At 45.8% G+C, this 14,782-nt stretch overlaps 1 protein-coding gene across 5 annotated transcripts in view; it reads right to left on the bottom strand.

Annotated features, from left to right (window-relative positions):
- The window catches only part of PIR (pirin), a 102,251-nt gene that overhangs the window by 63,879 nt on the left and 23,590 nt on the right, over positions 1-14,782 (bottom strand). For 3 of the 5 annotated variants that reach the window (XM_034648992.1, XM_034648995.1, XM_034648996.1), the window contains 3 exons: positions 8,067-8,195; positions 6,058-6,141; positions 2,454-2,660 (listed from right to left, as the gene is read on the bottom strand). In XM_034648992.1, coding sequence (XP_034504883.1) covers positions 2,454-2,660; positions 6,058-6,141; positions 8,067-8,195 — 420 coding nt within the window. The remainder of the gene's footprint in view (positions 1-2,453; positions 2,661-6,057; positions 6,142-8,066; positions 8,196-14,782) is intronic. The other 2 variants (XM_034648994.1, XM_002928956.4) reach the window with 1 other exon arrangement.

The following is a 14,782-nucleotide window of genomic DNA, read 5'->3' on the forward strand; positions in this document are numbered from 1 at the left end:
TTGTTGACTCCATATTGGCTAGAAGCACGTCTATCTCTTGAAAGGTTATCTTCCCAGGCTCGCCTTGTAATTGAACTTAAAATCATCTTCTGACACAAAACAATCTACAGTTTGATTTAAGGTATGTCTAGGCTTTTAAGTCTCAGTCACTCCTTGGTGAGCAGATATTAAGCCTTCAGATGTAAACAAAGCAAAACAAAACAAAAGCTATGTTTCTTATGAGACCTGGGAAGAAATGGCCAATCCCCCATCTTTACAATGACTCCTGCTGGTGTCTTTTCTTCCGAGCAGGTTAAATGCCTTTCCCGAATCCCCCCAGTCCCTTTAGCACAGACAGCAAACAGAAATCTCAGCCCAGCTCCCACCCAAGTGAACATGAACTAATCAAAATAATAGTAGTAACAGCTACCGCTTACGTGGTGCTTACAGTGTGTCTGGTGCTGTTTTGATAAATATAAAAAACTCACTTAATCCTCACAGCAACCCTGTTACGGATGGATACAGTGAAGCACAGAGAGGTTAAGTGGCTTGCCCAAGGCCACACAGCTAATTCGAGGTGGGGATTCTAATCCAGGCTGGCTGTCCCAGGGGCCGTGCTGGTAACCAGTGCACCACAGGACCTCTCAAAAGTCAAAGCAACGCTGCCCAGGGTTCCAGGAGTCCCTTATTAAAACGCTCTCACAATAAAGCCTGATCATGTAGTTAGGGGAATGTACTTCACTTCAGAGATTTTACTTGACAGAAAAAAAGAGAGGCCGGCAGCCACTATGACATTGTTTCACAAAGTTAAAACCTGACCTCTGGTCTCTCATTCTTGGTCGTGATCGCAAGACCATGCGGTCTGCTGCTTGGAAGTACTTGAAAATGTCTTTCTGCCTGTAACTGGAACCAGCGCCAACATTAAAATTACATCGTGTTTTCTATAAATGAGAAGCAGTTGTGAACTCTAAGGGTTCGTGATAATGCTGGCTTTGCTTATCTGTTAAATCCGTGGTCTCATTTCACTTTTTAGCTGCAGACAGCTCTTTTCCTAAGTGAAATCTTAAGGACCATTCCAATATCCATGACTGGGCAAAGCTTTGTGATCTGGTTGGAGTAAAGGGGAAAATCTCTTGACCTCCACCATCGACCTAGGCCTGGTACAGGTAAAGAACTGCGGTTAGAGTGCAGGACGTATAAATAAACACCGGTAAGACCCGGCCAAGAATCCTGACCAACCTGTTAACCATGATATGCATACCACTGAGTGGCTGGCGAGTAGCCACTGCCAAGCCATTATCCCTGCGGGTGCATATAAGCAACATTTAAATTTACATAAATTAGTGTTTAAAAAATAGTTTCATGTGCTGACCGCCCACAGGGAGAATGGCAGAGTGGTTCCCAGTGTGTGGATGCTCTCCACTCCAGGTGGCATTTGTGGAACTGGATGTCGGGGCCCCTCCAGATCCCCGAGGAACACTTTTAACCATTTCCGTGACCCCAGCCCAACCTTAATGGCCATTAGGTAATGACTTCGAGGAAGAGAACATGAAAGCCCAGCTCCCTTGCCCAGGGTGGGTCAGGACAACCTGCAGGCAGTCTGAACCTTTCCGAGTCCCTGTCCTCTTTGGGACTTGGCCTGAGAGGTCACCCTCGCTTGGCTCCCTTCCCTGTCCTGGTTCCTTCTGCTGTTCTCTAGGGGCACTTCCTTTACAATCACGCGCACAGGAATTCCCAGCTCAGAGGCTACTTCTGGGAAACGCCACCTAAGAGACCACGCGACCTGACTCACTACCCACCTGGCCATGAGCACGAATCATGTGGCCAACCCAGTGGCAGGTGTGGTATGCAGCTAACGAACGCAGGACTTGAGCCACACCCTTTTCCTATTGCAAATGTGTCCGTAATCTTTAGCCTCGATTGGCCTGATTTGATTACAAATGTGGGACCCTAAACCTAAACATTATAAAGTCTCAGTGGAGAAGAATGTACAGGGCATGGCATGTGTGGGTTAAATAAACGTTCAAGTTAATCTTAAAACAACTTCCTATGATGTAGTCGTGGGCTTTCCTTACTCAGCTGCGCCTAAATGATGTAAATAAATCTTCAGGGAGTAGAGTCGGTTTGGGTGCTTGTCTCTCAAAGGTCACAAACGTGCAGTACCAAGGAGCTATAAAACCGTACAGTAAGTGAGAGACGATAACTCACACACGTGCTTAGACGTTGAAAAGTGCTTTTTGACCACATTTTTTATATGAGCTTGCTTTCTTGAAATTTCCCTAACTCTGTGGGTTTGTATGTAGCAAAAAAGGTCTGCGTTCCCTTAGGTTCCACGTCTTCTGACCCCTCTAAATCAAGTCCACCCTGTGGGATATGCACCGTGATCCACCCAACGAGACCCCGCAACCCCGGTGGGGCCAGCTTCGCGTGACCACACCCGTCGGCTTTCACAAACACGTAACAGCGCGGCTCACCTTTATTCCCAGTGCTTCTCCAGAAATGACAGCAACCGTCACACCGTCCTTACTGGGTTTGGGGATTTCTTCACTCTTCAGCTCCTGGTACTGAGGCTCCACCATCTTCTCTGAGCTTCGCAAATTAACCCACAGTTGGAGGCCATGGGCTGGCTCTTCTGAGCAAGGCATCTCGGCGTGCAGAATGCCCCGGCCTGCGGTCATCCACTGCCAACAGCAGACCAACAAGAAGGAAATGTAACCCAGCCTCTAACAAGTCTGCAGGTGGGACAGTGAGGTCACCTGGACTAAGCCAGGCCCCTTACAAGTGCTGCTTTCAGGGTCCCCGGGCATCGTGAGGAACAACAAAGCAACAATGACAAGTGCTGAAGCCATTTCCAGAGTTCCAGAAGCTCTGCAAGCTTCCTCACTTGAATTCAAAGCATCAGACCTGAAATTCACACAAATGGAAGTATCTTCTCTGTGGCGTCCCTGAGTCTTAGATTGGGCTCTGCGATGGGGAGCTGCAGGCGGATCGTATGCTGGGGACTGGGCTGGGGGAGAAGCCAAGCAGCAGTGCGGTTACAGTGGCCGCCCCGGCCGGTCCAACACGGAGCTCTAGCGTTGGAGGAACCTTCAGAATGGTCCCAAACTGAAACGAGGTAGCCGAGCTCTTCCATGCCCACGTGGGCACATCATTAACTGGGGGCCACGCCCCAGTGGAGAGCACAACCCTGGGAGAGGCTGCTCCTGCTACAGAGGGCGGGGCCTAGGATGGGATGCAACTGAGAGCCTGCAGCCCTATTGGCAGCAGCTGGAGGCCACGGGCGGCGGCCCACAGATACACGCGGAGGCCCCGCATCCGCTGCACGAGCGCAGGTGGCTTGTCTCTGCTTGCTTGGTCCCGCTAAGGGAGCCCTCGCTACCTGGAGAAGCAGTAATTGCTTCCGCCATTGTGCAGATCCTTCAAGCATGTATTTCTTTATCGAGCGCTGTCAGGGGCCAGCCCCAGACACTAACCTCGGGATTGAGCGATGAAGGGATGGAATGTGGCAGACAGGTTTCCTGCCTGGCCGAGCTTGGGTTCTGCCACAGAAATCCTGAGACTAGGAGTGAAGGGCAAGTATTTATTTGGGAAGTGCTGCAGAAAGCACAAGTGAAGAAGGAGAAAGCAAGCTCGGCAAGGGAGCAAGCCAAAAAGGGGTGGGAACAAGCAGGTGCCATCTGTTGTCCCCCAGGGCTCAGTCCCACTGGGAGCCCTGAAGATGGGTGCGTGGAGAGGAGTGGAAGCTAGGGGCTTTACCCACCAACTCCCATCCCTTTTTGACAAGACTTCCGCTGGGGGTGTCCAATCCCCAGCACAGCCGGATGGGGGCACCACGGGCTTCTGTGACAGCGTATGAAATGGCCTGCCTGTTCCAGGCAGCTTACCTGAGGGCAGAACCTTCAGGCTGAGACCCAGACAAGGAGGAAGAAGTGACCCGGGGAAGGGCGAGAGGAAGGGAGTCCATACAAAGGGAACAGCAGGTGAAAAGACTCTAAGACCAGAATGAGCGATATCCGTTCCCAGATCTGAAAGAAGGCCACTACACAGTCTAGAGTTTTCTTTCTGTCACTAAATCTAAATAGAGTTCCATCTTCCATTTGATCAGATGATGACACATCCTAGTATGGGGGTCTGCAAATGACAGCCCGGGGCCAAAGCCAGACTGCCACTTGCTTTTGTACGTACGTTTTACACACAGACATGCCCATTCAGTGACACGCTGTCTGCTCGCAATGCTGTGAAGTCAGGGCAGAGTGGTTGCCACATATGGGACCATATGACCCACGAAGCCTAAAATACGTGCTATCCACTTCTTACAGAAAACACGCGCTTACCCCAGCTCTAACACAACATGGAGGAGGTCTCAACACCCCCCACACGGAGCTTCTCCCATCTGATGGCAGCTCCTGGGGCTCCTCAAACACTTGGCCTCCCGTTTGTTTTCCTGTTTTGTTCATAGTTTCTCTCTCCATAGTGTCAATCTACTTTTCATACCTTGCTTATCCTTTTTTAGATACAACCTAATTTGGCAGGAACTTTAATACGTTCAGCCCACCCTTTGGATTCAGAGGAGGAGAACCGATTTCTCTTTTCAACCTCGCTATTTACTAGCTCTGAGAGCATGGACATCTTTTCTTAACATCTTTAAATCCCCATTCTCTCATGTCATTTCATTTATTTTTTTATTTTTTATTTTATTTTTTTTTAAAGATTTTATTTATTTATTTGACAGAGATAGAGACAGCTAGCGAGAGAGGGAACACAAGCAGGGGGAGCGGGAGAGGAAGAAGCAGGCTCATAGCAGAGGAGCCTGATGTGGGGCTGGATCCCACAACGCCGGGATCACGCCCTGAGCCGAAGGCAGACGCTTAACCGCTGTGCCACCCAGGCGCCCCTATTTATTTTTTTAAAGATTTTATTTATTTATTTATTTATTTGAGAGAGAGCAAGGGAGATCACAGAGGGAAAGGAAGAGAGAGAAGAAGACTCGCCGCTGAGCAGGGAGCCCGACGTGGGGCTCGATCCCAGGACCCTGGGATCATGACCTGAGATGAAGGCAGATGCTTAACCAACCGAGCCACCCAAGCACCCCCATTCTCTCTTTTTAAAAATGAGGTAGAAAGAATACTTACTTTAGAGAGATTATGCCTATGAAAATGCTTTCAGTTTCATGTTCACTGAAACATAATTCAAATGTCTGCAGTTAAAATTCCATACAATATGAAAATAATCCCAGAAAGTTCTTGACATAGAGTTCAGACTTACAAACCCAGCAAAAAACACCCAAGAGTTCCTGGGGATTCTAATTCTAACATGTCTCAAACAAGCCAAGGATGGTGGCAAGATTTGGATCATGGTCTTAAATGACAACACCTACCCCTTGCAAACAAGTTGAAAGACAGAGTAAATTGTCACAGGGCGCCTGGGTGGCTTAGTGGGTTAAGCGTCCAACTCTTGGTTTCGCCTCAGGTGATGAATCTCAGGGTCCTGGAATTGAGCCCTGCATCAGGCTCTGCGCTCAGATTGGAGTCTGTTTGGGATTCTCTCTCTGCCCCTCCCCCTGTCCTCACTCTCTCTCTCTCTCTCTCAAATAAATAAATAAAATCTTTTTAAAAAAAAGAGTGAATTGTCACAAATGCAGCAGGAAGGCCTAGAAAGATGAGGACTGAAACTGTACACTGAATTTGGCAATGGGGACATCCTGAGTGACCACTGCCTGAACAGCCTCCATAGCCGTTTGGGTGGATGTTGAAAGAGGCCACCCTGATTTCTGTGAGTGAAGGATGAAATGGAAGATGAGGAAGTTAAGACAATCATCCTTGATTATGCTTTTGAGAAATGTAAGAGAAAGACTCGTTGGGAACTAAAAAGTGATTGAGGGGGTCAAGGAAATCTTGAGAGAATGTAAGAAACCCGTGCAGTTTTCTAGGCTGAGTGGGAGGATCCACAGAATGGAAGAGGTCAAAAGTTTAAGAGAGAGGGAGCAAAGCGTGAATCTACTGGAACCGGGTGAGAGAGAGCAAGCATGCACACCCAGAGGCTATTAAACCATCAACAATTGTTTGCCGTTGGCCGTACCTGCAGGTCTCCTGGGTTCATCTGACCAACGTGTCCACAGAAGTCTTCATGGGCCATGCTGCCACCCTCCAGGAGGTAAGATACCTTTGACAAAACAAACAGAAGAAAAAGTAGGTGTTCGGCGGCTATGAAGAACAGTTCACTTCTGCAGAAAATGTGCTGAGGAAAGCGTCTGGAGTGACCAAGACAGTAGTGCAAGCTGAGGGAATGAATCTCCAGTGAAAGGACCATGCGAGCCCATACAATGTCTCTGAGAGAATTCCAAATAGGAGCCCCTTCTTCCGTGTAGATACAGCCCTGAGCACACCAGAGTTCACAGCCAGGTGACAGAAGCCCCCTCTTGTCCCCTCAGCCCACCATGATGGGTCCTAGAGCTCAGAATGAAAGAGGCGTCCCCCTTTGAAATAGCAGGGCCGTGTTACCAAGGCCATGTTCAGCCAGCCATGCGGGACAACAGATTTCAGGTCTCCACACCTTCCCCTAGAAGCTGATTTGAGAAATCCAAAGGCAATGTATTTCCAACACCAAGCATACAGACTCAGGTAAGTGCTTGATAAACACAAGCAAAACGTCAAATGAGTTCATATAAATTAAAGTCAACTTTTCCAGGGGCATGGCCATACTAAATCTAAGAATAGAAAGAAATTCTGTGTTGTCAGACAGAGAAGCCACCAGCTACGTGTAGTTATTTAAATTTAATTAGAGTGGAACAAAATTAAAAATTCAGCTCCTCAGTTGCACCAGCCACATTTCAAGTGACAAACCCCTGGTGCTCCCCTTCCTTTTAGGTAATCAGCCTGCCCACGGAAAGCAAGCCCCTCTGGGAGGGGCCGGCCCCCATGGCAGTGGCCTTCACAGGTCCGTCACAGCCAGTGAGAGCTGATAAAGTCTGCCTAATTTTCGCCAACATACGGTATTTGGAAGCTCAACTGCATGCAGATAGGAGCCACATTCTCCAATATCAGCTTTGTCAGAAATAAGGTATTTTTTGTGTGTGTCCGCCATCTTTCTACTCTTACATCTTTTCTACTCTTACATCTTCTCAACTGGTTCAGAATTCATGCCGGGAAAATAGGTCATCATTTACTCTGCCTCCTCATACCCCAAATGAAGGGCAATTAAAGACCCGCCTGCTGTCAAGCTGTTGAAATCTTATATGACAGCCTTATAATAACCCCCCTTCGTGAGCCAACTTTATTGGATGCCAGTTCCTGAAACCAAAGACTTATATAGAGCACTTAGGACAGCAGAAACCAGGGCTGGCTGACATGAGGACCCTTCATGTGTCATTCTGCCAAACAATGACACTGAGGTACACTGTGTACAGAACGGTCTCGGCAGCAACCTTTATCCCAGCAGGTGACAGGCAGATGGCTATGGAAATTGGAGGTTGTGATGGTTAATTTCATGTGTCAACCTGACTGGGCTAAGGGATGGCCAGTTACATGGTAAAATGGAACTTGCTATACTAATGGCAACAGTGCAACACTGGCACAGGAAGAGAAGAGACCCATTTGCATGGGCAATTTATATATGATGACGGCAATACCAGATTGGTGGGGCAAGGACGCATTTTCCAATAAATGGTGTTGGAACACAACTGACTGACCATATGAGAAAACAAAGTAAGCCCCCACCATATATGGAAATGGGTTCCAAATGGCTGAAGATTTAAATGTTAAAAACACACTTCTGAGATTTAAATCTACAGAGACAACAAGAATACAAAATGTCAGCACAAATCTATCTTTGCAGTGTTTATTATGATAGCAAAAAGACAGGAACAACCTGGATGATGGGTCTACTAGGGTACACTCACCTAATTATGGTACCGCCATACAAGAGAATATTATGCAACTGTTAGAAAGTGACGTAGATCTCTATTCACTGACATGGAAAAATGAAATACTATTGAATCAAAAAAAGGTTACTGAACAGCAATTTTATTGAAAGAGTTCTCATACAGTGATAGGTTTAAATGGGTTCATTTAAATAAAACTGTATCTCACCATGTTAGGGTGTGTGTAGAGATGCCCGGATGGACACAACAAAACATGGACAGTGGTCATCTCCAGATGGTGGAATTGCAAGTACCTTTTATTATATCCTCTTTCCACTTTTCTGATAGTTTGGGTCTTCTGCAATGAATAGTTTACTTTTTTACAACGGAAACAACTTTTGTATCTTGCGGAAATTATAAAGATGCTAACACTAATCAGTGAATGAAGTGATATGCTTTATTCTGCAGAGATGCTGGCGAGTATTTGTTTCCTCTTTAGGTGAACTGGGGCTGGCCAGGAGGGCATGAGACAGTAGGGAAAATGCAAAGAATTGGAAGAACAGCGCCATACTATGCGAGAGGACAATGTAGCTAGCTCCGACTTCAATACGTTGCTGGGCAGAAAAGACCTAGGATTATTATAGAGGCCAACATAGGAATGAAGCACTTAGAACCTCATGCAAAGGTTAAAAATTGAAGAGGACCAAAAAAAAAAAAAGTTTCCAAATCTCAACCAACCAGTCAAGCTAGAAGGAGCAGTGTCTAGAATTGCTTTCCTTTTCCTGTTATGCATGCATTTTTAATTAAAATAACTGCACAATGAAGACAATTTTCATTCTGTTTGGGCTGAAGCTTTGGGTTCTCAAAGGAGTCTCTTTCCAATCATATTCCTTCCATCCCCAAAGTTTTTTCAATTATCCAAGCCTAGGGACTTTCAAGTTGTTAATCATCTAAAAATATGTCAGGCAACTTTAAAAAGTAAATTGTGGTGAGCATGACTCATTTAAAGATGAAAATTTACAGAGACACCAAAAGAGGTTTGCGTGTGTGTGTGTGTTTTGCAAGTTTTATTTTAGAAAGCAATGTCAACGCTGTTTCGAAAAGATGCAAGATGGTTATCTCCACTTTTCCTCTGCTTTTTCAGTGTGGATGTCCTCTTTGCTCTGGTAATACAAAAGTAAACATCATGTCTCCCATCCTAAATACTATAAAATCTGAATTAGAGAAGTCTGGTCAATGAAGCTTTACAGAGTTCATAATGCCTGCCTTTTATTACTTAAAGCAAAAACCATACTTTTAGCCATCGGGAGGGGGAAAAAATTAGAAACCAATGACCCCTTATTTATGATGGTCTTTTATTTTATTTATTTATTTATTTATTTATTTAATTTATTTATTTATTTATTTTTAAGTGCCATAAATGCTACACTGAGACCTTAAGTGTAAATCAATGCCTGCAGAGGATTTTTTTTTAACTCAAGCAGTACTCTGAGAGTTGACACAATCCAGATGATTTTTCAGGACTTACATAATCGCAAACACCTGGAGAATGGCCGTGGGTGGTTGACGGAACTGGGAGTGTTATGTTTAAACTCAAGAGTTGCGTGTGTCTCATTAAGAAATCTGTAATCTGAAACAGGTGTTTTCTTAAAGGACTTGCCATGCACCCTGATCCCGCTCAGTCCTTTCCTCCTTCTTAGTCCCAAACTTTCCATGGATCTTCACGAACCACTTTTGCTTCCTTGTCAGTTCTTACTTCTTGGTACGTTCGTATATTCGGGAGAGAGACACAAGGCCAAAACAGGAATGAAAGAAAAGGGGCACTGGCAACAGGAAATTTAAGAGCTGTCAATTAATTCTGAACAATTACAGCACAAGACAGAGTAAAGTTCGTTGTTTCTTTCCGGCTGGTATTTAGAAGGACGAGTGTGATGATCTCATTCAATGTTTCTAGATGCAAGACTTCTTCTTTAAAGCAAAACGTGTATATCATAGATAAAACTACGTTTACTTTTAATCTGAACAGGCCCCAAATGGTGGCTTTTTTTTTCTACTGGTAGCTGAGTAGGAAAAAGAGAAAAACAAAACAAAAACATGGGTTGAGGCCATGGCTGTTGAGAGAGGCCGGCAAGGAACATATTGCGTAACAGAAGCGGCTAACGGGTCTTCAAGGACAGAAGCGTAATGTTCGAATCCATACAATTAAGAGCCCACGTTATTTTACGAAAATGTTGTAATTACTCGGGCAATCACCGAGTCATCTGGAACATCGCCCCACTAAACAAGCTCATCCAATCCCGACCCCACAGAAACACCTTCACAAGGGCCAAAAGGTGGTTTTAACAAAAAAGGGAAAGATAACCAACACCGTTTAGGTGTTCAGCCAAATATTCTAAAGCTCTACTGGGTCCTGCCTCACCATTTCCTGCCCCAACTCTGCGCTGGGGCCAGCGCTGCAGGGACTCCCACGGCACTGCCCCCTGCTGGCGGGCCCCAGGCCTTGGGGAACCACTCAGGCCCTGGGGTCCAGGCTGGAATCTCAGGTTTGCCATTTACCAGGTGTGAAATGTGGAGTCAAGTCCTTTAACTTCGTGGAGCCTCGGTTTCTTCGTGTACAAGGGGGACCTAGGAGAGGAGCTCACCAAGCGCGGTGAGTACTAAATGGGTAACGTGTACAAAGTGCCTGGCACATAAGTGTTCAGTAAGTTCCAGAATGGGCACACGTGCCACACTTCCGCTGGCAGAGATCCCATCCGTGGGTGTTCCCTCATGCTTCCGGAAAGTATTTCTCCCGATATTCACCCGGCTCACCTCCTCACTTCATTCAGGCCTCCGTTCAAACGTCACTGTCTAAAAGAGGACGCCCCCAACCAGCCCATCACATCGGTCCATCTATTCTCTATCCTCCTACGCTGACTTGTTTCTTCTTCCTCGATTTTCCCCAAAGGGACACTATATCACATAATTATTTGGTTATTCATTGGCTGTCTTCCCTAAGAAAGCGTAACCTCCCCGAAGGTTCCAGCCCTGCGCTGGCACTAAAGACCTGTGGAACAAACGAACGGACAGCAGCATCTTGTATCTGCATAGCATTTCAGCACGGACAAAGCCCCGGACTCGGAGACTGTATTAGCTACATGTCATTGATAAAACAGTGCTTAAGGCCCCCCCATTAATAACAGCACAGCAAGGACTTAAATCAACATTTTGTCTCTGAAAATTAAACCATTTCACCCTCCCACGCTGCCTCGCCATCTTGGCAGCAACGCATGTGCTGTGAGATCTGCTGGGAGTTGCAAAAACAGCCAGGACCGGGCCGCCTGGGTGGTTCTGTGGGTTAAGCATCCGACTCTTGATTTCAGCTTGGCTCATAATCTCAGGGTCGTGAGATCGAACCCCGAGTCAGGCTCCATGCTGGGCATGGAGCCTGCTTGAGATTCTCTCTCTCCTTCTGCCTCTCCCCCTCTTCCCCACTCACTCTCTCTGAGAGACGGAAGAGAGAGAGAGACAGAGGGAGGGAGAAAAGAGAACCAGCCAGGACTGCCAACTGCAAGGCCTTTAGGCAAACTGGCTACCTCTGGCAAAGAAAGGGTCATTGTGCTCCTGTACACAAAGCTGAAAACAAAGCTGAAAACCTCATGAGTCCTGGGTGAGGTGGAGAAGAGGTGGATGGAGGGACAGGCAGCTACAGGTTCCTGAGAGGAGGTGGTCCCAGGGCCTTTTCTTGGTGTGGACACGAAGAGTTCTACCCACCAATGTCTAACTACAGAGAAAAGAACTGATGTAATTAAGCAATTTTCCTTTTATATTTTTCTGTTGCTCCCATTCACAAATGTCTCCCAAATCTACTCATTTTCCTTTCCCTAGGAGTTAAATATCTGACAGGCACATCAAGTTTCGATAACAACCACATTCCTGAACCCAGCTACTCAGGTGAGCTGAATCACGGACTCCCTCAGAATCTTCCAGCTGCTCCTAGAACCCCAGGGCAAGGCCAGGAATGGCCTCTCTCTTCAAACCCCATTCAGGATTCAACCTCGTGTGGAATCTCTTCAGACAAACTACCGTTGGCTCCTCATGTAATCATCAGGCTGATAGCACCTACATCTCTTAAAACTGGTCAAGGTGTTCATGTCCATTGTGTTATCATTCCTGTGTTATACTGAAGAGGCCGTAAGGGAATGGTTTGCCAACTTCTAGGATTACCCAAATTTCCCACATGCAAAAGTGTAGCGTCTGCAGCCCGAGTGAGAAAGTGGGTCTTTAGGAGTATTGTTGCTGAAGAGCGCCCTCTGCTGATCCTATCAGTGTGTGCTGCTGTTTTTGTCCTGTCAGACCTCACCCCAACAGGGCTAGGCCTCACTAATAGAACGGCTGAGAACTAAGCATGTCTTCTAGCACGTGCTTGGGGTCTCCGCCTCAACACCCCGTGTGGGTGGCAGGTTGCCATCTGGACGTCAAGGGACCAGCTCTGTTGGGGTGTAGAGGGAAGGTTTTCCGCACCCACAGTCTCTAGTGAAAAGCCGTCAAGGCAGACACCTAAGAATGAATGAAGGCTTGGGGCTCACGGGGCTCTTACCGAGATAGGTTTAAGGGATTTCCCTCTTGTTTTAATACTTTCTTCAGATTTGATTTTAATATTTAATTTAATTAAGCAGCTGACATCTTTAGATGGGTGCGTTATTCTTAGTCTCTGATTCAATCCATTGTAAGGATTTAACTTGTCAAACTTTCCGCCAAAGTGTTCATTGTACTAGACGTTATAGGACCGCACTTCTTGGGTTATTGACTTCAAGAAACAATAAAATCAACAACAACAACAAAAACAAATAAACCCCCCCAAACAAACAAAAAAAAAGCAATAAAAACATTTTGTAATAAGCAGATGCTTAACAACTGAGCCAACCAGGCGCCCCTGTACAAGGAGTTTTTTTTTAAGACTTATTTATTTTAGGGGGAGGGGCAAAGGGAGAGGGAGAGAGAGTCATAAGCAGACTCCACACCAAGAGCGAAGCCTGACGTGGGGCTCAATCTCACGACCCCGAGATCATGACCTGAGCTGAAACCAAGAGTCAGACACTTAACCACCTGGGCCACCCAGGCGCCCCTACAAGGAGCTTGTCATCATGTAATGATCTATGTTCATTTACTCTGGACTTAATTCTAGTCTCACTTCAAAAGCGTTATTTGGCAACATAAAAGGATGTTTAATGACTGGTTTACAGTCCTTATTACACCCCCTCTTCCAATGTGTCTACTTAAGAACTCTAGGGATGTACTGTCAGACATGAATGGTTTCTGTTTGTAATTGTAATAGGGTGGGGGCGAGGAAGATGGGGAAACCTGATGGGAATTTATTTGGATTACTTTTGAAGAGTAGTTAAGTGCTACTTTCTCGCACGTGACCTATGCTTTTTCNCCTCTCCAACAATTGTTGTTTCTTGCCTTGTCTATCTTTGCCATTCTAACTGGCGTAAGGTGGTATCTCAGTGTGGTTTTGATTTGAATTTCCCTGATGGCTAATGATTTTGAACATTTTTTCATGTGTCTGTTAGCCATTTGTATGTCTTCATTGGAAAAGTGTCTGTTCATATCTTCTGCCCATTTTATGATTTGTTTATTTGTTTCTCGTGTATTGAGTTTGAGAAGTTCTTTGTAGATCTTGGATACCAGTCCTTTATCTGTGGTGTCCTTTGCAAATATATTCTCCCATTCCGTGGGCTGTCTCTTAGTTTTTTTGACTGTTTCCTTGGCTGTGCAGAAGCTCTTTATCCTGATAAAGTCCCATAAGTTCATTTTATCTTTTATTTCTCTTGCCTTTGGCGATGTGTCGTGAAAAAGGTTGCTCTGGCCGATGTCATAGAAGTTGTTGCCTATGTTCTCCTCTAGAATTTTGATGGATTCCTGTCTCACATTGAGGTCTTTCATCCATTTGGAGTTTATTTTTGTGTATGGTGTGAGAGAGTGGTCAAGTTTCATTCTTTTGCATGTAGCTGTCCAATTTTCCCAGCACCATTTATTGAAGAGACTGTCTTTTTTCCACCGGATGTTTTTTCCTGCTTTATCAAAGATTAGTTGCCCAAAGAGCCGAGGGTCCATTTCTGGGTTCTCTATTCTGTTCCATTGGTCGATGTGTCTGTTTTTGTGCCAGTACCATGCTGTCTTTGTGATCACAGCTTCTTGACGTAGACGGGGTTTGAGCGTCTGCTGTGGGAACTGGCCTCTCCTCACTAGATGGCAGTAGCTCCCTCCAGTTGGTATAATCAGAAATGTCTCCAGAAATTGCCCCATTGACCTCATGGAGGCAAAGTCCCCCCTGCTTGAGAAGCACTGACATAGTCTGAAATCCTGACTTTTAGACTCAAGATGGCGCTAATTTCGAATGACAGCATTAACCTGGCAGTTTCAGGATAGAAAACGTTGGCCACTCGTTTGTAACTGGAGGTCAAGCTCTGCTGTAAAGGCCTTCCCCAGTAACGGCCCAACCTACAGCTTTAGATCCCACCCCACTCTGCACATCCAATTTTTAAAAAATGTATCCCACAGACCTTTTATTTTATTTATTTATTTTTTTAAGTAAGCTCCATCTAGGCCAAACGTGGGGCTTGAATTCACAACGCTGAGGTCAAGAGTCACATGATCTCCTAAGCCAGCCAGGCGTCCCCACTACACATCCAATTTTTAAGTCTGACTACCTTACTCACCATTTCTAGTGTATCTTTGTACCATGCCCTCTACCGTTGTCTCCACTGTCCAGAGAATTATATCTAACTTATTCCTTACCGCTGTACTAAATGGCCAATTTCCCCCTGAAACTCTCCCAGACCTTTCTGTGAGAAATGCTAGCTTCTCTCTCAGAATGTGAAACTTCATCAACGGGACATCTCTTGCTCCTCCTTAATTGTTTTCTGACGGTCTTACAAACTAGAAGTCCTCTGCCCCCCC

The sequence above is a fragment of the Ailuropoda melanoleuca genome, chromosome X (genome assembly GCF_002007445.2).
Source record: "Ailuropoda melanoleuca isolate Jingjing chromosome X, ASM200744v2, whole genome shotgun sequence".
In the NCBI taxonomy this organism is placed as follows: domain Eukaryota; kingdom Metazoa; phylum Chordata; class Mammalia; order Carnivora; family Ursidae; genus Ailuropoda; species Ailuropoda melanoleuca.